The 24,910-nt window shown below is 41.3% G+C and overlaps 1 protein-coding gene across 5 annotated transcripts in view; it reads left to right on the top strand.

Moving 5' to 3' along the window:
* The first annotated feature begins 6 nt into the window (after window positions 1–6).
* Window positions 7–24,910, top strand: part of Chpt1 (choline phosphotransferase 1) — a 48,650-nt gene continuing 23,746 nt past the window's right edge. Inside the window, exons 1-8 of one of the 5 annotated variants that reach the window (XM_006241230.4) lie at window positions 7–388; window positions 14,108–14,255; window positions 15,147–15,288; window positions 17,349–17,433; window positions 18,665–18,796; window positions 22,023–22,181; window positions 22,570–22,695; window positions 24,317–24,427. In XM_006241230.4, coding sequence (XP_006241292.1) covers window positions 116–388; window positions 14,108–14,255; window positions 15,147–15,288; window positions 17,349–17,433; window positions 18,665–18,796; window positions 22,023–22,181; window positions 22,570–22,695; window positions 24,317–24,427 — 1,176 coding nt within the window. In that variant the 5' untranslated portion in view covers window positions 7–115. Of the gene's footprint in view, window positions 389–14,107; window positions 14,256–15,146; window positions 15,289–17,348; window positions 17,434–18,221; window positions 18,249–18,664; window positions 18,797–22,022; window positions 22,182–22,569; window positions 22,696–24,316; window positions 24,517–24,910 lie in introns of those variants that run through there. The other 4 variants (NR_172095.1, NM_001394326.1, XM_039079436.2 and 1 more) reach the window with 4 other exon arrangements.

Below are 24,910 nucleotides of genomic sequence, written 5' to 3'. Positions count from 1 at the left end.
TAAGTGAGTCCCACCAGCCGAGCTGGCCCGGGCGCTGTGCCCTTGCTCGGCTCTCTCCGCCCACCCCGCGCGGGCCGCGGGCTGCGCTGGGTCGCGGCGGGCCCCGCAGGCGGCCATGGCGGCGGGCGCCGGGGCCAGGCCGGCGCCGCGCTGGGTGAAGGCGCTAGGTGAGCCGCTCAGCGCCGCGCAGCTGCGGCGGCTGGAGGACCACCGCTACAGCGCGGCGGGAGAGTCGCTGTTCGAGCCGCCGCTGCAGCTTTTCTGGACCTGGCTGCTCCAATGGATCCCGCTCTGGATAGCCCCCAACACCATCACCCTCTTCGGCCTCGCCATCAACCTGTTCACCACACTAGTGCTCATCTTCTACTGCCCTACGGTCACGGAGGAGGTAGGGCTGGCCGCCCGCCGGTACTGTTCCCCGGAGCCCTTGGGCCTCCTTCGGAGATGGCCCCACTAGAGGAGGCGACGGTGGAGCGGGGAGACCCTGTGTAACAGAGCATCCTCTAGGTCTAGCAGGGAAGTGCGGACGTGACCAGACCGCTGTCCGGGTGGCGGTGTGTTCATTTTCAGCCTCCCCCGGGGCTCCTAGAGACTGTCATGCCACTACCCCAATCCTGTGACCATTCTGAGCTTCCCTGGAGGGGGCTGTCAAGGTCACTCACTGCACCAGCCCTGTGTCTGCCCACTTCATCCCTGGGACCATGGGATCCCCAGTCCATATTTCGCAAAATTTCGCCCACTGGGGATTAAACACCCACATGTCCATGCTGGCAGGACTTGTGGATGGGTTGGGTAATGCCCTTTAACACGTTATAATTCTCTGTTTTTCAAAGGCGGTGCCTAGTGATCCTGAAATTACTGGTAGCACTGATCAAAGATAAGTTATTTCTGGATGGTAACTTCCTCGTTGCTTCATTGACTTTTTCATGAAAAAAACAAAAACAAAAACAAAACAAGCAGGCTGAAGGTGACAGTCCTTACAATTATCCAGACTTAGAGATTATAAAAGCCAACACATTTTATTAGTTGTAATTCTATCTAACCTATGTCTAAAGTGAGACTATTAAGTAACATGGGTTTGGGACAATGATGGTCAGAAGTGGTTCCTTGGGCTGCATCTAAGGCAGAAAAACAAGGGCGAGTGCCTTGATAACTCTCCCTATATAGGATAACATTGCTCTGCAGACTCCATGATGTTATTTTCTGTACGCTCCCCCCATAATTACATATAAATATAGATGGTGCACAAATGTGAGAGTCAAGGCTGAATAGCAGGAATACAATGGAAGTAGTTCTCGTTCTGCATCCGTCCAGGCTTAGTGGAGCCTGCCGGTTTGTTTAAAGCATCTCGCCTGCTGATGGCTGTGTTCCTCGTTCTCCTGTCGCTTGTTTTCCTGTGATTTGAAAGCACTGAGCCGTTAGGGATTTTTCTGGTTCCCGAACCCCCAGCAGCGCACTGTATCAGGATGAAGGATGGCAGGCCTGCGAGTGAAGGACTTGGCTCCCCATCAGCCTCCAACTCGGCAGACCTACCCGGTCTGTTTTCCCGGGTTGAAAATAGAAATAATGTCTGCCGGGCCAATTTTACAAGGCAGCCTCGAGGACTGAGTGATAGGTGCAGATAACTGCAGGGCCCTGCGCTTTACTCAACAAAGTAAAACTCTTCCTCTCAACCCATGGACAGCGCACAGTTGGTAAACAGGGTTGTGAAGCATGCATAGTCAAATTTAGCTTTGATTTGGGCTTAGATTTGACTACCAGTCTTGGGGTGTTTCTGGCATTGGCCAATGAAGCTGTCCACGTTGGTGTCACTTACTGTCCATTTGTGGAACACTCAGGAGAATGGATAAATGAGGCCTAGGGACCAGGGTGGAAGGGGACCTGGGGATGAGATAAGTGTGATTACCTTATAGGCTTAGACTCATTTTTAAAAGAGGACGATAGGCTCTGAGCAAGCACTTAAACATGTGAAAAGCCAGAATGGCCCAGGTAACAGGGCTGGAGGGTAACTGGTAAATAAACTGTGAGGGTTTGTAAAGTGCGTGTCACTGGATTCTGCATTTGCCTCTAAGTGGCCTAAGTAAGGGGGGAGCAACATTGCAGGATCCACTTTTTTTGTTGTTGTTTTGTTTTTTGTTTTGCTTTGTTTTTAATAAGATGTAGTTACTAACATGTTCTAAGAATGGTTTCTGGCTATTTTGCTTGAATAAATGGCCTGGCTTGGTAAAGTCCAGATCCAAGTGGATCCAACTGTGGAGGATTCATTCTTTTGGTTGAGATTGTGGCGTGTATGAAAACGCTGGTGTTTTACATGATGAAAGTGTGTGTGTGAAGGGTTCTCACGTGTGTGGTGGGTTTTACCCTTATCAACCTGAGGAGGTTGGTTGAGTTTCCCCTTCCTAGGGTAGAATTCCCTCTCGTCAGCCTAAAGTAACAGTGGCATAAGAGGAAGCTGAAGTCCACAGAGGTTCAATGATGGCTTCGACCTAGCTTGGAAGCATTTGAATTTTAGACTTGAGGAGTCACAGTGCCTTTTCACACACTGTCTATGCACATGGCGTACCGGAGGCTGAACCAGGACCTTCAACACGATAGCCAAGAGAGCTCTGCTTAGATTAGCTCCAGTAGTTTTTTAAATTTTATTTTTAATTTTGAGACAGGGCTCGCTTGTTTGATCAGGCTGACCTGGAACTCAGTAGCTATGCACTTCTAGAGTGTGATTGGGAGCAAAGGGAAGGGGGTTGGAAAGTTCTTTGCAGACCATCCTGTCTGCTTAGGGATCCTCCCTTTACTCAAGGTGAACAGTTTGCGAGAGCTGTTCTTTCTGTCATCCTTTCCTCCCTCACTTACCCAGTCACCTGCCTGTCTTTCAGTGTCCATTTCTAGCTCTGTTTCCCCTAACACCACCACCTCATGAACCTTTTCCTTCTAAGTCAAATCAAACCACTCGGTCTCCCGGACCCCCACAGTCCTGAGAGTAACTAAGAACCACAGGCTGTTTTACTGTCTCTCAGGCACCGTTGGCAGCTCCTGTTATCTCAGTCTCCTTGTCTCATGAAGACAAGTTACTAACCCCATTTCACAGATTGGGAAAGGGGAGAGAAATTGACTTCCAGGATTATTGAGCTTTTAAGTGGGGGGCTAGGAGAAAGCTGTGTTACGTCTCCATTCCTTTTTGTTGTGTATAGTCTTACTGAGCAGGACAGCCCCACCGGATTTCAACTGGGGATGCAGCATCTTGCATAGCGTTTGCTAATTGGGCGTGTGAGCAAGACGGCCCCGTGTAATCTTGAGAGATGGCTTCCTCAGCTCCCACTCAGTTTTAGCTGTCCTTGGATTAAATATTTTACCTGTTTGGTCTGAGCATACGCAAATGTTAGTAAATGGATAGAACTCCCCCTCTCCCCTCACGCCTTGATGGTGCATTTACCATTTTTGAGTATATGACCCTTGGCCTCCAGTCCTGGCTATCTCTTGCTGAAGAAGACTCATAGATTCTTAGGCCATTAAGCGGTCTCAGAGCCTATTTAATGCACTTATTAAAAGTGTATGTCTGATAACTTGGTGATTCAAAGCTAGTTCAAGCTTCAGGCTTCTAAGGTTACCAGAATCAAATATCTTTGCTCTTAGCCACTCAAGGTACCAGTGTTTGGGAGAATAAGTGTTGGTAGAAAGGTATCAGGTTTATGGAAAAGCCAGCCCTGAAGGATCTGGAAGAGCTGGTTCCTCGAACGAGGCTCTGTTTTCCTTGCTAGGGAAGTCTCCATGGAGAGAAGGGGGCAGTGAAGCTAGGGTTAGCAGTCTTGGCTAGCCAGGGTGTGTGTGCTCTCCAGAGCATTGCGACAAACTTGCACCTTCTCTTTCCAGTAGTTACTAAGGAAGAGTAGTGTAAAAATCATCTGGGTTCTGGAAATCTACGCAAAGAGTTAGAAGTTAACATATAGATAGGGCTCCTTGTTATCCAAAGGTTTGTGGAGGTGCAAAAGGGCAAAGTGGGGTGGGGAGCCCCAGTTCCAGTAGCATACTACAAAATACTTCCTTGCCTTTTTTTTTTTTTTTTGGCTAATGTAAATTGTGACATAATTCTCTTTTCTCTATTTGCTTTGATATTTTCTCCCTACCTTCTACCTTCTTAATCTGTGTGTTTCCCTTCATGTGACTCACTTGAGGGCACTATATATTCACATTTATAGTTTTTTTGTTTTTTTTTTTTCTTTCTCTTTTTTCTTTTTTTCGGAGCTGAGGACCGAACCCAGGGCCTTGCGCTTTCTAGGCAAGCGTTCTACCACTGAGCTAAATCCCCAACCCCACATTCATAGTTTTTAAACTATTAAATTAAGGTTTAATTCTTTGTTATCCGCATTTCCTTTTAATTAATTAATTATTTTTAACCAGCTCAATATTTTGTCAAGCATCGTTTGGAAAGGCAGGGGTCTTGTAATAGAATGGCCTCTCTTACTAAAAGAAAATGTCAGTTTCCGTCTTCCAGAAGGTGAAAAAACTTCAAAAAGTAGGGAAGAAACTGGGATGGAGGGAACTATGGCCCTGGGAGTTAATGTTGCTCTCGGGTACCTGGGAGCAGAGGTTTCTGTGACTCTGCAGCTGAGGAGCCTCCTGCCTCCTCACACTTTCCAGATGTGCCTAGAAGAGGCCTTGTCAAGAGACTGTTTTCCTGTGTGGTTAGTTTCTGTGGCTTGGGGACTGCATTCTGGTTAATTTCTAAAAAATATGCTGCTCCTCCATAGAAGTCTGCATCGAGGCTTGAGCACGCGTGGCACTGTGATCTGTACATTGTGATCTATAGGAAGAATCAGATTCCGCTCTTGTTTCATCAGGCCAGGGCGTAGCTGCTGATCCCTCCCACTGAGTTAGAGAACAGCACATTTATTAGGCGTCTGATGCATTGAGTAGTACATGTGGGGTGGGAGTTGCCTTCTTCTCCTCAGCGCCCCTTAGCATTTCAACAAGAACTCCTGAAGTCCCAAAGATGGGAAGGTGATCCAGGACTTTTCAAAACAAAGAGGAAAAGAAAGGCCGCCTTTCACAGGGCTTCTCAGATCTCAGGCAAACCCTTGGTGGTGGAGTGCCTGGCTGAGTGCCTTCATGTGTGCTGTGTGGGCCTTTGCCCTGCTGCTAGCTGCCGTATTTCATAGAAGTGAGTGTGCTCAACCCAGCGCCAGTGTCTAAACTGAGCTGAGGCCAGAAGTCCCGGGGGAAACCAGCGAGCCCTTGGGGCTGTTCTGTTTGGCCAGGGATGTTCTCCTTCCTGACCATTCACCTGCCCTGGAGGAAAATTGCCTTTGGGAACAAGGAAGTGTGCTGCTTGCCATAGGCTCCCAATAAACAGTGATGTGTGTGTGTGTGTGTGTGTGTGTGTGTGTGTGTGTGTGTGCATGCATTTGTATGCACATGTGTTTGTAGACCAGAAGTCAATCTCCAGTGTTAGTTTTCTCAAAAGCCCCTCCCCCCATCTTGTTTTCTGAGACCTAGTCTCTTGCTGGGTTTTGGGGATCAATTAACTTAAGCTGGCTGGCCAGTAAATGCTAGGGGTTTCCTATCCCACTTCCCCAGTACCTGTCTTTTTATGTAGGTGCAGAGGACTGAACCTCATGATAACTCAGCCAACTGATACCAACTAAGCGGTCTCCCCAGGCCATAGTGAAGTGTTTTAACACCTCACAGACACATAGTATAAGTGAGAAAAGCTACAAGAAAGGGACATTTCGTTATTTCTAATTGGTCTGTTTTCCTGAGCTGGGATAGCAGTCTGCTGGAGATAGTACAAGTTCTCTTAAAAAATTTCACCCGACTGGGTACAAAGCCACCTTCAGCAGCATCACATCCTTCACACACACACACACACACACACACACACACACACACACACACACACACACACACACAGCCTGTCTCCTTTCCCTCCTTAACATTCAGAAAAGTGGTTGCCATTTTCTTGCGGATGTTGGCGATACTATTAAACTTCACCAGCTGACATTAACGGTGGTTCTGTGAATCCCCTCCAAATTTGTATCAGTTCACCCATGGCCATTATGGCCATTTAAAGCAAAGAAAATTTTTTTTAAGTATAAAAATTCAGAAAATAGAGAAGGTACAGTTCTAGTGTTTCCTAAATTTCCATTTCAGAAGACTCTTGGGGTATTGCCTATTCTAGTGTGACTGGTTAATCTAACTGGTCAACAGGATTTCGGATCTTTGGGGACTTTGGAGTGTGTCTGAGAATGTTCCAGAGGAGTTAGCTGGGCAAGTGGTGTTTCATGGGCCATGGATAGAAGAGGGAACCAGGTGAATTCCAGCCTGTGTAGCTCTGCTTCCTGGCTGTGAGGCACAGTGTGGCCAGTGTTCTCATACCCTCCTGCTGTGCCTTCCTGCCACAGGAGCCAGAATGAATCCTTCTCCTCTGAATCTTTGTCATACATTCTGCTACAACAAGAAAATTAACAACCATGGAAAATCAGCACCAAGGGGTGGAGCCATTTCTTAATGAACTTGATCATAGAGTCACAGGCTTTTGAAGTGCTTCATGGGAGGAATGGGGAAGAGTTTGGAGTGGGCTGGAGAAGACCCAGAATGATGTAAACGGTGTGTCGGGATACTCTGGTGGGGGTTGGTAAGGCCAAGAGAAACACAGTAGAGGCTGGGCTCATGAGGTTTCAGAGGGGGAAATGATTCTTTAAGGACCAGTCATGTAACTCGTTGGTAAACCATCTGACTACATCGGCCAATGATCTAAAACTTTGAGTGAAGCCAAATCGAAAAGCAGTGGACCAAGTTGTTTGGGGTAGCAAATTTAGGGACGTGACATCCAGGCTGTGACCTGCTGACAGCTCTGGAGTGAGAGAGCAGACAAAGTGGGCGCAAAGAGTAGCTGCAATCCTTACGGAGGCTTCTGACACTCTTCCCAAGACAACACGTTTCCAAGACAACCCGTTTCCCTGAAGGCAAACTTTTATCCATAAGGGCAAACCTTATCCCAGAAGCCTCCAAATTGGGAAACTACCCGTTCATTGGAAGGGAGATCCTGAATTGAGAGTGTTGCTGGCTGTTTTCACTAAGTCAGTTCTGACCATCAGACTCAAAAACATAGGTGCAGTCAGTCTCAGCTTTACACGTATAACGTCTTAGATGTGCTGTTAACTATTTCTTTTCAAAATACATGAAATAAGTTCCTAACTGTTCAGACAACACCATCACCCACGAGTCTCCTAACGTGATCCGGAAGAGCCAGTGATAGAATAGCAGTAATGAGCACTGACAGAACTCCCTTCCTCTCCTAGATACGTCACGTATAATAATTAGCTTAACTCTCAGGAGACAGTGATCTCTTCTCTTTCTTTCTCTTGTGTTTGGAGACTGAATCTCTGAGAAGTTAAGAAAAGTTCCTGACTCTCTTCACCCTAAGTAGCACAGCAAGGGTTTTGGTGCACATAGAATCCAGAAGAAAGCCTGGGGGTGGGTTTTCTCCTTTGAAGCGATTACTGCGAACCGTCCCTGGGTGGGCTTAGTTAGAATGTCACTCAGGTTTCTTCATCTAGATATTTACCTGGTGGCTCTTGTATAGCAGATGTCACAAACCCAACAAATGAAAGTCATGTTGCATAATCTAAAGCAGAAGCATGTCTTGCAGTCAGCGTAACCTAACACTTTGATTCAGAAGATGCAAAGACTGCTGTCCGGAAAGTCCAGTGCTTGCAGGTCTAAATCATCGGTGCAGTTTGTCCGTAAGCAGACGTGTAAGTGTTGCTCGGCATCTGTCCTGCCCCAGGCACTTAAAGATGCCCAGGATTAGTACTTCTCTACCTCCAAGAGCTCTCTCTGCTCACAGTTAGTTTTAGCAAAGGCAGCTGACACTCTCCCTCATATCTCTTGGTGTCTAACTTCCCTCCACATGACTTGAATTCTGATAAGTGGGATGTTCTGTAATATAGATTTAGGTTTATGATAAGGGTGTCTGTTTAGGAAAGAATGCTGCCTTCTTGAGCTCCTGGGGTCTGTTATTTCTCTGTACTTTAGTCTCTGACCTGTCTTACAGCATGGGCTTCTGGGGCCTCCTGTTTGAGGATCCACTGCTGTACTCTGAACCTGCTTGGGACCACGCACAACTAGTGACAGCAGTCATTCAGTTACTCTACAACCCAGGGCCTCGTTCTTAGGAGAGCCCTTATCTACCCCAGTTCCTCTTTCTGTCTTCTCATTTCTCCAGCAGTAGGCTTTCTGAGAGCCTCATTTTGGGAGACCCAGTGTTGCCAGCTATGGAAGGCCTTACAGGCGTCAACAACCCCCTCCCCTCTCTCATAGTCTTTACCGTGTATTGATGAGAGGTGGTATGCCTCACTAAGTCAAGGCATCTGAGCCGTCGGGAAGTCATTTTCTTCCTAGCTGACATTTCACAGAGGAGTCCATTCCTCTAGTCCAAGCCTGTGAACATTGACCCTCGGTTTTTCTCACTTTGCTGACTTCTGCTTTGTGCATGCCATGTATGGGATTTAAAGTGCCTGCCTCAGACACAGAAGTGCGCATAGTTCAACAGTCTGGTCTTCTGTCTACTGCTTTTCCAGAAACTAAACGGTACACGAAGCTACTAGTTGATATTCGTTGTGAAGTACGGCTGGTGGCCAAGAGAAGTCTTCTTAAAGTTTTGTTTGGCTTTTTGTTTGTTTTCTGATCAAGCACATTGAGTGCAATTTTCTTCAGGATTCTTAAAGTACTAGTGTCTGGGTATTTATGAGGTTTCTTTCTCCACCAAACTCAGATAACAAACAGCTGATTTACTTACTACCCTCTGGCTTTCTCTGTAAGAAAAGGTTTTCTTTTCTCTTGTTTTCACCGAGATACATTGAATATTAAAACACCTTTTGGTATACACTGGCTGATTATTGTTTCTTTGCGAGCTCCTTCCAATAAATAAAATAAAATGGAAAATAAGTTGATTGTCTCCAAATTAAAAAAAATTGCAAATGAGAATAGTGCAGTAGACCTCTCAAATTCTCATGTTAACAGTACTGCATATTTTCGAGACTATCATTTATCTTATTTAAGTAATCATTTTTACTGAACTATTGCTTATAGGTGAAAGAAGGAAAAATACCATTTTGAGAAACAAAATAGAGTATCACCTTGATTCAGTACCCAGTTCTTAATAACTAAGACGTTACAGTACTACAGTTTTGCCTGTCACATTATCATTGAGAACATCTGATAGGTGGTTTTTAAGATCTAAAGAAAGTTTGAGGTGGAACGCCTTTTGCTATTTGTTTCTGTTCATTTAAATTACAGATTTAAAAATGTCCATTGACAGGCTGGAGAGGTCCGGTAGCTCACAGCCACCAGGAACTCCAGCTCCAGGAGATTAGACACCTGGCTTTCACAGACATCCAGACACGTGACATACACACAGACACACGCACACATGATGAAAAATAAAAAGATGCCAGTTGACTGTGTTTTTAAAGAAGCAGTAGCTGAATGACTCACATACTCTTTCCCTTGACTAAATTCAGTCTTCATGAACTAGAGGATTCTAGAGCTGCGCTTGGTTTAACTTGCTGCTGCCAGCTGCAAAGTCGCTTAAAACTAAGGAAAGCTTGGTGAAGACAGCATTGTTACAAAGTCACAGATACACTGGTTGGTAGTCTCTTAAATGTTTGTGTTTGAGATGCCAACAATCCTATGAACAGGAACCACACTGCAACTGGAAAGCAAACCAACTGGGGCTGGGGATTTAGCTCATGGTAGAGCGCTTGCCTAGCAAGCACAAGGCCCTGGGTTCGGTCCCCAGCTCCGAAAAAAAAGAAAAAAGAAAAAAAAAAAAAAAGAAAGAAAGCAAGCAAGCAAACGGATGCAGAAGGTGTGTTTTAGAGTGGAGTATGGGGACCAACATGACGTGTCCTTTGATTTCTAGGTGAAGCATAGGTGGAGAAAGAGGGAGGGGACCCCAGGGCTTTGCTGGATGTAGGGAGAATGCTTAGGAAGGGAATAACTTAAGCCATAAACAACCCAGGCACTGGACTTTGTTGGGTGGGATGGAGTTGGAGAGTGAAGTGGGGTGTTTGAGATAGGGCTGTGCTGAAACTCTGGGTAGAGCCCTGGTCATTCTGTTTTGTTCAGAAGACTGACTGGGTCTGGGGTTGGGGAGTTGGGGGAGGTGGCCAGAAGAGCCTAGAGGACTCAAACGACTTTCCCCAAGTTCTCTGTGGGTAGCCACCTTTATGTTAATTTGGCTACGTGCATTGAATGTGTGCTTCCTTAATCACTGTGGTGGGGGTGGAGGTAGGGAGTGTAGCTGTGTGGCTGGAAGACAGGCCCCACCATTGATCAGCCTATTCAGGCCAGAAAGTGAAAATTTTGTGGTGTGTGTGTGTGTGTGTGTGTGTGTGTGTGTGTGTGTGTGTAGACATTTGGAGTCCTGGTCTGGAGCGCTTTGATTAGAGAGCAGAAACTCCAAAGAGCTGGTGGAAGTGTGATTGGCAGGGAATGTACCACCTCCTCTCCCGCTGCCCTGCTGTCACGTCCCTCCCCACAACTCCCTTTTTCTTTAATGTCCAAGTGAAGTAAGGTCAGGCAGCGGCTTCATTCATTCGTGTGCCCAGTAAATCATTAGTGTTTTATTTTGGTGGAAGTCCAGAGAGCACTGAGATATTTTAGAATCATAATCTAGTGACTAGATGTGGTCAAATTTCCCAATTTTATAGAATTTATTGCCAGAGCCTGTCACGGGTGTGGGGAGAGTAAATGGTTAAAGAAAACAGAGAGCAACAAGAAATATGGCATTGCCAGTCCTTTTGGACGTCTTAACATGCAGCATGGGTGAGAGGGGCCTGATGAACAGAACTGTTCTTTGTAAAACCTCCCAAGATCTTTTTAAATTCAGGAGGGTTTTTGTTTCTCATTTTTATGCATTTGGATGGTTTCTCAGTTGTTCCCCTGCCCCTGCTGTCTCCCAGTGTGAGTGACAGCTCACTGTTCCCTCCCATCCCTTGCCGTGCTGCTCTTTAAGGCTAATCGGTCGGTTGTTCACTGCTTTTCTTTCAAGTAAAAGTGACTTAGAATCCCCTTAAATAAATAGTTCTCAGCACAGCATTCAAGGTTAGCCTGTGAGTACCCGCACCAGTCAGGAATGGAGAGACCCCCAGTCTTCAAAACAACCCTTCAAAAATATAAAAGCGAGATAATCAGCAATGTGATCACTGGTGTGGGGCGTCTAATAGTAACAAATTACGATTTTTAAGTGTAGTTTATCCAAAGTTCTGTTTACTAGTAGAATGATGGAAGAGTAGGTGTTTCGGTTGACTTGGCTATTTGTAGAATCAACATAAACCATGCACAGGTTGATATTTAAAATGTATTTGCCACAAAAAACAAAACAAAACAAACCAGGCAAACAATGATAGTAGCTAAGTTTATTAGGCTTTTCCTATGTGCCAGGGTATGTATAAAGAATGATAACAGTTTTCTTATCAGATAAAGCCGTTGTTACTCACCTGTCACAGGTGAGGCAATCCAGCACCTTGGTAAAACAAGCTTATCTTAGGGTTCCACGCCCTGAGGCCTAGCCACTTGGAAGGCAGAGGCAGGATGGTCACTAGGAGTTCAAACTTAGTCTGGATACACAGTGAGACCTTGTCTCAAAAACAAAAAAATCAGAGATTAAATGACTGACTTGCCCAGCCAAGGTCACATGGTCATTACGTAGCAGAGCCAAGAAATCAAACACATATGGAACTTTAAAATCCTAGTTCTTTAACAGTTTTGCTTTTTTTTTTTTTCTTCTTCTGAGTGTACAGTTCTAGGCTGGCTGCATGTGACTTGAATTTGAAATTTCCCCTGATGGCTCAAGCAAACTTGGTTGCCAGCTGGTGAGAGGTCTCACTTCATAAAGCATTAACCCATTGATGACCTATTCCTGAGGGGAGGGTTGCAAAGTGAGCCTAATTGGAAGGAAGCTAATAGGTGTGTCCCTGAACACTTCCTCCTTATGCACCTCCTGTTGGATAAGAGGTTGACTGTTTTGGTCTACCACCAGCTTTCTGCTGGCAGTGCTCCCCTCACCCCCACCCCCAAGCAACTGTGGACCAAAATCTCCGAAACCACTGGCCAACATAACCCCTGCTGTGCATTTATGTGAAAACTGCCGAGCATACCATAATCACAGGTCTCTTCCTCTCTCGTGTATGTGCACTGTATGGGATGTGTGGAATGTGTCTTTTTTCTTTGGCTTTTAAAGTGATTGTAACAGTGTTATCGTTCCTCCTCCTCTTCTTCCTATTATCATCATCATCATCATTATTATTAGCCTTAGTGAGGTATGGCAGTGTGCATGCTTGTAATGAAATAGAATCTTGCAATATCGCCTAGGCTATGAACCTTGAACTCACGACCCTCCAGTATTAGCATCTTGAGTGTTGCCTTGGTTGGTTTGAGAACTATTCTTCTTGGATTTGTTGAGCTCCTTATATATGTAGGTTTATAAGTTTCATATTTCATTGTTTTCTGTCATTTTTAACCTATCCCTAATCTCTCTGAAGCACATACATGAGTGTACTTTTCTGTTCCCCCAGGGGCAATTCCGTGCCAAGTATGGGTACTTTTCGTCTCTTGCCTGGGCAGTGTTTTGGACAGTTTTCATCTAGTCTGCCTGCCAGTTCACTCCTCTTTCCTTGCATAGTGTCCAATGTAAAATCATCACACCCAAGGTGTTTTACAGAGCAGATTCTACACTTTTCACTTCCAGATTTTCTCTTTTAAGCCTTTTCTTCCATTTTCCCTTTTGTAAATTTTCTCTATCTTCTTAAAAATATGGAGTGTATTTGTAACCACCTTCTTAATATATAATTTGCTGTTCCTATTATTTCTTATTCTTTTTTTTTTTTTTCCGGAGCTGGGGACCGAACCCAGGGCCTTGCGCTTGCTCGGCAAGCGCTCTACCGCTGAGCCATCTCTCCAGCCCCTGTTTCTTACATTCTTGAATATCATTGTTCTGGTTGAGCTTACTCCTCCGTGTTCCATTCTGCTGCTTTGTGTGACTGCTAATTTTTGATTGGGTGCCAAATCTTGTAGATTTGTATTTTTTGAAAAATTTTTTCCCCATCAGATGTGTTCTGTGTTGGTTGTAGTTAAGTTATGGAGAATTAATTAGATCCTCTAAACCAGTGGTCCTCAACCTTCCTATTGCTGTAACCCTTTAATATAGTTCCTCATGTTCTGGTGACCCCCAGCCATAAAGTTATTTTTCTTGCTACTCCATAACTGTAATTTTGCTACTGTTATGATTCATAATGTCAATATGTTTTTTCTGAGAATCCTAGTTGACCCTGTGAAAGGGTCATTCAACTCCCTAGGGGGTTGTAACTACAGGTTGGGAATTGCTGTTTTAAAGACTGCCTTTTAGGTTTTATTAGAGAAAGTCCCTGGTCTAGGGCTAATTTTGATGGCTCCAGGGTAGTACACTTCTAAGAGCTATTCTGTGTCCCACACATCACAAGGTCTTTCTGCCGAGCCTGATAGGAACATGACTTCTCCCCAGCTCTGTATGAGACCTGAGAAGTGTTTAACCTTCACTTCCTGGGACTTCTTTCCCTGGCCTTGGTTAATAGTCTTGTCTTGTTCAGACACGGGTCAGTTCTTAGCCAGAGACTTGGGAGTAGCCTTTTACAGCCCGAACTCCCCTCAGCACAGCTGCCTCCTGGTCTCTCTGCTCTATAGATTCTAGCTTCCTCCATTTTCTCAACTCTGCCCTTCTCAATATAGGTTATGGATTTTGTTTATGTCCCCATTCCTGTGCTGTGACCTGGAAAGGACAGTCAGCCTGAGTAGCCAAGGGGTTCGCCTCTGTTTCCTTCTCTCAGATCTCAGGTTGCTTGTCGTGGGTAGGAGGTAAATCCAGTCTCCAATCTCAGTCATGAGCAGACAGGTCTGCTGTTTGCCTTAAAGGTCTTATGGCAAAGACTTCCTGAAAAGTGTACAGTACTGTTTGTAAGTACAGGACTATAGAGGAGCCAGGGCCTTGGGATCTAGAGCAGAGTCTGAAGCTGGCCTACACTTAACATGCTTTCATATAGAAGCTGTTCTTGACGACCGTATTTCTTTGTAGGCACCATACTGGACATACCTTTTATGTGCCCTGGGACTCTTTATCTACCAGTCACTGGATGCCATTGACGGAAAACAAGCCAGAAGGACAAATTCCTGCTCTCCTTTAGGGGAACTGTTTGATCATGGTTGTGACTCTCTTTCCACAGGTAAATTAATGAAGTTTTGCTTTTCCTTCTCTGACTTTTCAACGACAGCATAGACACCTTAGGAATCTGAGCTAGTTGAGTTGTCAGTGCTTTGCAGAGATAGACATTTGGGAGCAGTTTTGCCCAGCATGTTTTAAACGTATGTTCAAAAATTCCTTTTGTGTTAAAATGATCTTGCAAGCTTTCCAGCTCGGTCCTGTAAGCATGCAGTGCCTCTACTCCCCTTGGGTTAGACTGCTAAAATTCTCCCCCTTCTTAGTATACAGGGCAATAGCGCAGTGTCAACCGGAACGGCAACTGCAGGGTATCCTCCGAGTGGCTGCTACAACCACAGAGCTACACACACTATACCTGGTTAGGACCAAGACGACCCCTCATTACCCTTTGCTTAAGCATAACTCCCCTCCTTGAGCTCCTTAACTCAGGAACAATTGTCCCCTCCACAAAAGTCTGTCTGTAGAATGAATTATCCAAGATCTCAGAAACACACCTTCCTCACTCAAGCAGCCTGACCCACCCTATGGGTAAGTGCATTTTATTGTTGTTTTGAGACTCAGTTGAAACTGGAGCTTCCTGCCTGCTAGACAACTGGTCTACCACTGAGGTCTACCAGGTCCTTTGACTTTTTGTTTTGACGCAGGATCTCACTAAGTTGTCCATGCTAGTCTTGAACTACTGTCTTTTTCTTAAGCAGTCATCTGTCCCCCATATGTAAATCTGTATAAACAAACAAACAAAAGTTGAATTTTGCATTATAAAAAGAATCTACCATTTTTAAAAAATGTATTGTATTTTAAAGCCAGGATTATGTTCCTTAAAACCATATTTCTAAACAAATTAATTCAATACTTGGGTTTTATTTCTTAATTGTATCTAAAATTGGTTTTTCAGTATTTATGGCTATCGGTGCTTCAATTGCTGTTCGTCTAGGAACACATCCTGACTGGTTGTTTTTCTGCTCTTTCGTTGGGATGTTCATGTTTTATTGTGCTCATTGGCAGACTTACGTCTCAGGAGTGTTGCGATTTGGAAGGTAAGCGTGCTTCTTAAATTCTACATTTTACCATGCAACCAAATCCATTTTTTATAACCTATAATGGCATCTGCTCATATTACAAAGACAAAGCTGTGTTCGATAATTAAAATTCTTATAATTTATCAGAATAGCCATGAGTGCCATAGCTACCACTCTTTTGGTCTCCCACATGTCATAGCTACACTATTTGACAATAGCATTTTCTTCCAGTCTTCTCAGACTTAACTATACTAGTTCAAATAAGGATAGTTAGGATAGGAAAAAATAAAATAATTTTTATTTTATTTTATTTATTGTACCAGAAAAAAAAAAGAGGATATACAGTATAAATAGTATTGGGCTCATAAAATGTGATATTGAATCTAAGGATTTTTGTTGTTGTTGTTGAAGAAGAAGAATTTTAAATAAAACAGCCAAAGAAAACTTTAGATAGGGTTATCTATGTAGCCCGACTGACCTGGAATTCACTATGTAGACAAGGCTGGCCTCACACTCCTAGAGATCCAGTCACCTCTGCTCAATACTGGGATTAAAGGCATGTGCCACCACGCCTGTCTAAAGGTGATTTTCTTTTGGTCAGATTATCATGTACCCTAAAAGAGAGAGCCCCCCTTGACAATGGTCACCAACAACAGATGATCCAAAGGCTCAGCTATGGGGACAGGAGAACTAACATGAGAACACCCTATAGACGCTAGAGCTACACACTGCTTAGTACATATGCCTTGGGTGCCTCCTCCTTAGACATCTTTGTTAGCCCACAAACAGATGCTATGCTGTCTGTTGAGGCTTGTATGTATTTATATATGCACATACCTGTACCTAATGTACCCTCAGGTGACATGGATGTAGTGCAGAGGTTAACGTAACTTTAACTAAAGACTTACGGTGAAGCTCATGTCTCATGTGTGTTCTTTACTGTCATCTAAAGAAAGGTCGTTTCTTGATATCTGCCCACTTTTCTAGCTGCTTCTAGTCACTAGTTAAAACCCACGGCAGTTGTCCATAGGTCACGTATATAGTTCTATGACTATTACTGAAAATACGGCAACTTAGATATCGAGTCCGAAGCAGCATCGTAGGAAGGAGTGTCGACTCTGAGGCAGCAGCTTCTCTAGGATAGGCCATTGTTCCAATACAGGCATTGGGAAATCACTTTAATTCCTCCAATACAGGCATTGGGAAATCACTTTAATTCCTGCCCCCACCCAAAGAAAAAATCCAAGCCAAAAACCACCTCCAAATAATGTATCGCCCATCTAACATGCTAGGTCTTCCTTCTGCTCATCAGTGACGACGTAAATGCTGGATACTGTGGTTCACATACATGCTTAGGACAGAAACAATGGCCCAGTGGGTGTTTGAGTCCTGGGGCATACATGGCAGATAGAACCAACTTGCTCAGGTTGTTTTCTGATCTCTGTGGCACACATATGCAAGTGTACACACACACACTAAGTGTATTAAAAATGTAATAAAAAAGTGAATACTGATCACCAAGAAGAAGAGGAATAATAATAATAGTAATAAGAAGAGGAGGAGGAAGAATAATAATTATTTGCTTTCGGACTGGGGGAATGGCTCAGTGAGTAAAGTGCTTGCTGCAGTCATGGGGCCTGAGTTCACATTCCTACAACCCACAAAAAAACAGGTACAGCAGGTACTACACTGAGGAGAACGGGAGGGGGCGGTGGGTAGAGAGACTTGTAAGGGTGGGACTGGAAAGAGAGGAGGGGGGAGGGGTATATGAGTGAATTAAAAAAAAAAAAAAAAAAAAAAAAAAACCTCAAAAGAAATGTCTTGTTTCTGTAGTTTCAGTAATTTTTCTCTGCCTATACTGATCTTTACCTGTGTGAGAGCAAATGCTGTTCTTGTCTACCCAGCATAGTCAGCTGATACAGAATTTGGTGAGGGGTATAAAACTGTAAAGGTTAAAAGCCAACCAGGTCTGCGTGGTTTATTTGCACCTTAACTGTAGAATATGTGGTAACTCACCTTGATACCTTGATGTTCAAGAGCTTTGTGTACACTCACTGCTCTCTGTTCTTCCTCTGTAGGGTGGATGTAACTGAGATCCAGGTAGCTTTAGTGATTGTCTTTCTGTTATCTACATTCGGAGGAGCAATGATGTGGGACTATACGGTAAATCTAAATATGCAATTTGTATATAAATGCTTTTATGTACACAGGAAGATAGTAGATTGTTGCCTGACTGTAGAAATCCTTGGAGTTATAGTTAACATTCACTCCTTTGTAAACTTTTTCTTTCACTTAATAATATTAATATTCTATATGCTATCTTTATGACATTTACTTCTGTAATGAATGTTTTATTGCATAGAAGAAAATCTCCCTATTTTCCTAATACAAAAGAGAAAAATGCACTGAAATTACAAATATTTCAATAGAATTAGTAAAATATATTTGAAATGTATCCCTAAATATCCTCTGCCTCAATGCATATGTATCAAACACATACACACACACACATTTTTAAAAATCAAACCTTACTTCAAAATAATAAAAAATTTCCCTGTGGCACTTACCTATTTCAGTTCTCTGTCACTCTTCTTACCTGTAAGGTCAGAAACAGGCTTTTAGCATACTCCCAAGTAGGCCTACGTTCCCCAGGGCATTCCTACTCCGGCCCATATGAACAGTAGAATCAAGGATATTCTCCCACTGGCCTGAATCCACTGGCTGCTGAACGTGGACCAAGAAGTCAGGTGCACTCGTCTTCAGTTTGCACTTGAATCTTAAACATATGGAAAACAATCTCACTCTATGATACTTATGGTTTTCTATATTTAGTGTATCCTCTAGTTTCCATAAGTTTGGGCACCATGTCTCAAAGTCTATTAAAGTGTCATAGCCTACAGCATTCAGCAATTCACTGTTACTGTTTTTAAATCCTTTGCTGCCTTTGGAAGTTGTCTTGAACAACAGTTGACCAACAGGTAAATATGTCGCTAGAGCTTTAATCCTGGGTCTTAACTACACAGTCTTTTTGCATGCACACACGTGGTCTTCATCACATGAACAGTGCCGACCATGGTGTCTGCCTTTCCTGTGATGTTGCCTTTTAGAAGCTGCTAAGTTCTAGTGAACTATGCTTTCTCGTGTTTAAGTCAGATCAAGGCTTGTGAATTTAACTATTTGATTATAATCTTATAGACAAACTGAGCTGATTTGGTGGGTTCAGTTTTCAGTTAGTAAAGCAGTCTCAGAAAAGTTCCTGTCGCGTTGCAGCAGCTCAGGTTTGGTTTGTGGAAAGGGCAGCCTGTTGTACACAATCTTCTCATGTTTCTTTCTATTTAACAGGAAGGGAAATTCTGCTCTATTAATGGTTTGCGTGTTTCTTCTATCCCCAAAGATACCTATTCTAGAAATAAAACTGAAGATCCTTCCGGTTCTTGGAGTTGTAGGTGGATTAATATTTTCCTGTTCAAACTATTTCCATGTGATCCTCCATGGTGGTGTTGGCAAGAATGGATCTACTATTGCGGTAAGACATTACTCTTACCACCTTTCCATAGTAATACATAATAATCAAATACCCTATACTCACGAGTGGAGAAAGAAAGCAGTTTTCTTGAAGAGTTTGTTTTAGACACACAACACAGAAGCATTCTAAAAACAGTTTAGACTTAATACAATCTTCTTTTAGTGTTTTATGATGTAAGCATTACCAGTGCCATCTCTTTGCTTTCATTTTGGCCTGGACCAAAGCAGCAGCAAGGAGAATGGAGCATTAATTTTGGATTGATTCCAAAGGTCAAAGGTTTCACAGATGGGATAATTTATGACTTATAAATTTCATTGAGATTTTACTGAAATATACCTCAAGAAACTAGTCTGATGATTTGGAATTAAATTTATACCTCATTTCTGGAGCACATGCGCCTGTCTTTGTGTTCTTTCTAGTTTGCTTATGCTGTCATAATTTGAGGATTTAGTCATATTTTAAGTCAAAAGGAGACAATTTTTGACACTTTTGATAGCTACATTTTTAATGTCTCTTATTTTCAAGAGAGTTGGCCATAAGAGAGTAGTACTTATTCAAATGATGTTAGTTTTTGCAAAACTGTTACAATGGCTTTTAAGAATGACTTTAAACTATAGTAATCTCCAATTTCTTTAGTTCTGTGATTCAAAATGTCCATCCTTTAAGGGCTTATTGATTTAAAACAAGGTTTAATTTTAGCTTTTGTTTTGTTTTGTTTGTTGTTGTTGTTTCTTTGTTTGCTTGCTTGTTTTGGGGAGCCCTGAAGCTTGCTGTGTAGACCAGGCAAACTTAGCATACCCAGCTAGAACAAGATTTAATTACTAAAAGTAATAAACAGAAGATACAGTATTTTTAGTTACAAGAATTCTCAATTTCTCAAATAACTTGTAACTGGCTCTCTCAAGCCAGTTTTAAAAGTCTTCCATAATTAATAAAGTTTCAACATTTTAAGGTACCATTTATAATTCAAAAGAAAATTATAAAAAATCAAATGATAAAATTCATTTAGATATAGAGGTTTTCATGTACTTGTAAAAACTGTTTCTGAGGAGTTTTCTCTGCCGACCTTCGTATACTACTGTGCTTTAGCTACTTGAGAATAAATATTGCTTGACCATGGGTAATAAAATAGAGCAACTACAGGAACATGATAAGCTCTAATAAATAAAATCATATTTAGTAAGATTCAATATCCACATAGGGAATATTTTACCAAGAAAAAATTATTAAATGTTTGAAATATGAATTAAGTGAAACTCAAACTAGGAAGTAATTTCGAGCTGAAAACAGTGGGTTTTCAACTAGAAAACAAGTTAGTCTCTCATTAGATAGCTCAGGCTTGCCTCACATTCCCATGCTGACCTCCAAACACTGGTATTGGTGCAGAGTTTTAAAATTGAATTAAAGAGAAGAGCATAATATATAAAACACAGAAAGTACTATTACCTGATATTATTACTTAGAATAAAGTTTTAAACATTTTTTGAGGCAGGGTCTCTTTGTATAGTCCTGGCTATAATTTATAGTTAATTCTAGCTTAAAACATAATAAACTTAAAAGAATTAGGTTGTTTTAATGAACACATTGGTTGTTATGGAGTCAGTAATGCTAAAGAGATTTCAACATTTTGTTTAGGATAAGAGTTGATTTACACTGAAGAAAGTTTAATGACCTGGAATATATAAATTTATATGTAGAAAGAAACCAGGGTTAAATTGAGCCCTTTCTAGTCAATGATTCTCGCATTTTATAACCAACAGGATAAGTTTTATTTTAACACTTTTACAAACATTCAATGACAGTCTTAATTATTCATGGCCTTTGACTTAGTAAAAGTTGATATAAAAATATAATTGTCAATTTAGTTTGTTGTTAGAGTTGTATATATAAAATTTGAATCAGTATCTGCTGTGCCATATCGTTTTCTGTATAAACCAAGGATTCTAAGCAAGTTTGAATTAGGACATATACTAGTTATATTCTTTACTCTCTAGTTCTTTGTACAAAATAGATGTTCAAAGCCAGGCTTAGTGGCACATGCTTATAATACTAGCATCTGATAGGTGGTGGCAGGATCAAGGATCAGTGACAGTGAGTTTGAGGCCAATTTGGGCTACATGAGACCCTGTCTTAAAAAATGTTTGCAATATTCTTTCTCCTCCCTACTCTCCTAGAGAGCAGGTACTGCTAAACTTTCTAGGATTGTATAAATCTTGCTATCTATAGCCTGAGAATAGCCTCTCCTCTCTCAGGACGTAGAAAGCAAAGGGTCACTGGTCAGTGGATAATTCTGCAGAAACGGTCCCTTTTGATTCTTGTTGGCTGAGAGACCTTACTTCCTGCGGCTACCCAATGTCTCATTGCTGGGGTTGGTGCTTCATACCCAGAAATAATCATAGATTCCCAAGACCCTATGACTCACTAGACCAGAAACTACTATTGCACAAAGAACACTTGAGAAAAAAATATATTTTATATAGTTAACATTCAGTATATCTGCAGCTCTGTGTAAAAATAACAGTTTAGAGAATATAAAATACCTAAATTGTCTTAAAGAGTCTTGTAATCTGGATCTTCAATACTGTGTTACAGCAACTTTCAAGTAGCTGCTTGGCATGCAGAAGTGGCACCCCTCTATCCAATACTGGGCTTGACTGTACCACAAAAGGGTGCATATACCTTGGAGCTACTTCCAGATGCTAAGGCTTAAAACAGTTTAAGAATTCTTAACCTTCTGACTCATTTACACCTTGCTAGAAAGAAGTCTATTTGACAGGTTGCGTTAGTGATTAATCCCTTGGGTCTGGCCCATCGCTGTCCTGGCTCTCTTCCAAGCTCCCATGATCATGACCATGGCCTTGTGTAATTATGGTCTGTCCCTAGATTTGATTGCTTCCTCTACTTCACAAAGAATATATTCCACAAATTTGTGGTCTTTTCCTTACTAAAAATAAAATTAAAATGCCTAAGAAATGAAAGTGAAAACACATTCTGGTAATTTACTAGGATTTTTCAACATGTTTTTGTGTGTGTGTGTGTGTGTGTGTGTGTGTGTGTGTGTGTGTGTGAGAGAGAGAGAGAGAGAGAGAGAGAGAGAGAGAGAAAGAGAGAGAGAAACATTATAGTATGTCATTATATATCATTATTCACAGGCCTTACACATTTATTATCAGTCATACTTTATAATTTGATGACAAATGGTAATTGTTTTCCTTTTATCTCTCAGGGCACCAGTGTCTTGTCACCTGGACTCCACATAGGATTAATTATTATATTGGCAATAATGATCTATAAAAAATCTGCAACAAATGTGTTTGAAAAACACCCTTGCCTTTATACATTAATGTTTGGATGTGTCTTTGCTAAAGTTGCACAAAAATTGGTGGTAAGAAATTCTTTTATAAAAGATTCAAGATTTATATCCTAATCTTCAAGCACAAATTTGGGAACAATTTCTTGTAAGATGTTGGTTTTCCTTTATGGTGTCAGTAGCATAACAAATAGTTGTGTGCCCCGGGTAACACTGTGAGTTACAGTGTGCTCCATGCCTTTTCAACAATAGTCACTTGTAACCTCCTGGTATCAAGGTGCTTGAAGAGGAGAAGTTGTAATAAGCTATCCTTTCATAAATAAGGTTTGTATTAAGTATTCCTCTATCAAATGTGAAATGAAATGGAATTGTCTTAGTAGTGAACTAATGTTTTGTGTCCTAAAAATTAGAGCAAAAATATTTAAAACTTAATAGTGACATTATTTTATTTGCTTTTTTATAGATAGCTCACATGACAAAAAGTGAACTATATCTTCAAGACACTGTTTTTATTGGGCCAGGTCTTTTATTTTTAGACCAATACTTTAATAATTTTATAGATGAATATGTTGTTCTATGGATAGCAATGGTAAGTACTTTCTCACTTTTACTTTATATATATATATAAATTTTTATAGTATTAAGATCTATCTTTATGGTTGATACTAAGTTTTATGGTGGATAAGATTTTACTATATTTTCCCTATCTATTCTCATATATTTCCCTCACTAGCTTTTATCAAATTGCTAGTAATATATGTGGATGAATACAGTCTGCAACAAATCTTTTGCTAAATTACATTAACTATCCTGTTGCTAGACTTAGGAATTTTAAAAATCTGTTCTCTGTTCTGTGCATAAACACTGGGATTTAATGACCCTTCAATAGGTTACAGATTAAACTTCCTGGAGTAAATTAACGGTCAATTAATTGATATTCCATTTACTCTTCTGTTATTCCCACTTGTGGTATTCATTTTTTAATTCTTTGTAGTGAGTAGTGAATGTTTTTAGGCAATATTCTGAAAAGTGTTTGATAACTAATTTCTTTTAGTTTGCTATCTATTTTTATGGCTCCAAACCAACCTAAATTAAACATCAAATTTGTGGAAAACAATCTAAATGGGTAATTATTCAAGATAACTTGATGTAAGGATTTTTAAAAAAGAAATTTTCTGAGAATTTCATATACCCATATGATGCATTTTGATTATATTCATCAATACTCCTCCTAACTCTACCCAGGTCCATCCTCACCCATCTAACAAACACCCCTCCTAACTCACGTCCTTCTGAAAAATAATCCATGAATGCAATACTCAGTACTGCCATATACTCTTGCATGTGGGAGCTTACTTCTGCTCCTTCAGGAAGTGAATGCTTTCATCTTGGTGAGCTTCTCTTTCTACTGAGGCATCTATAACCAACATCAATCAATAGCTTTTTCTGGGTTTTATTTTCTTAGGGTATTTCACTCTAATCTCATACATTACCCATAAAATTTTATGTATGCTTCCCTCAACTACAGCCTCTTTCCTAAGCCTTTTAAGTTTTTAAATATCAAAGGAGGGCTGGAGAGATAGCTTAGTGGTTAAGAGCATTGACTGCTCTTCCAGAGGTCCTGAGTTCAAATCCCAGCAACCTCATGGTGGCTTACAACCTTCTGTAATGAGATCTGATGCCCTCTTCTGATGTATCTGAAGAACAGCTACAGTGTACTTAAATAAATAAATCTTAAAAAAATAAATAAATGTCAAAGGAATAAAAATATGTGAACAGCCCCTTCTGATAGAAAATTTGTGGCTCCATTGCCACAGAAAGCTGGTAGAATGTGGAGTCAGAATACTTAGGTCCTTCTACTTTTGGGCATTTGTACTGTAGTATTTTTACCTCTATACTTCAATCTCTATAAATATCTAGAATATCTGTACATTGTGGCACATACTTGTAATTCCAGCACTTGTGAAGCTGTGGTAAGAGAAGTGGCATTAGTTAAAGACCAGCCTGGGCTACATAGTCAAAAGGTCAACCAGAACTATATATCCCAGACCCTATTTTAAACAAACAAACAAACAAACAAACAAACAAACAAACAAACAAAAAGAACCTGAAAAGTATGCACACTAAAATACAATATTTTTAGTTAGGAATTTTAAGGACATTTGAGATGAATCATAACCCATTTTATATTTTCTGTTTTGCTTCCAAAGGTCATTACTTCATTTGATATGATGATATACTTTAGTTCTTTGTGCCTGCAAATTTCAAGACACCTTCATCTAAGTATCTTCAAGACTTCATATCAACAAGCACCTGAACAGGTTCACAAGCATATTGACTAATAGCCCAAGGAAAAGAGGAGAAGCAGTTAGGGGAGCCAATGTATGAAGGATATCCCCCTATGCAGGAGGCTAGTATACTATCTATAAGGTTATGTTTAAATATAAAACATAAATCTGTAGCTTCCATTATGTCTACATCAGTAATGAAACCCTTGTCATTGACTTATTTTATCACAGATATTATCAATGTAATATATGCATTAGAAACAAGAACAAAAAATACATTTAAATACTAAGGGCAATAAGAAATTGTACCCCAATAAGTCTAAATAACACTATGTCTGCAAAACATCTATCAGACTTGGGGTTTTGATTGCCAAAGTATCACACAAATATTCAGAACTTAAAAGAACTTCTAGCCATCTTGGCAGTGACATTTGATTGATAAAACTTGAAAAGTGAGCTCTTAATAACTAAGTATTTAATGATAATACTATAATTGAGTCAAGTGATATCCTGAAA

Source organism: Rattus norvegicus, chromosome 7 (assembly GCF_036323735.1).
Source record: "Rattus norvegicus strain BN/NHsdMcwi chromosome 7, GRCr8, whole genome shotgun sequence".
Lineage (NCBI taxonomy): Eukaryota > Metazoa > Chordata > Mammalia > Rodentia > Muridae > Rattus > Rattus norvegicus.
The sequence above is the reverse complement of the archived record's forward strand: the minus strand, read 5'-3'. Positions and strand labels throughout refer to the sequence as shown.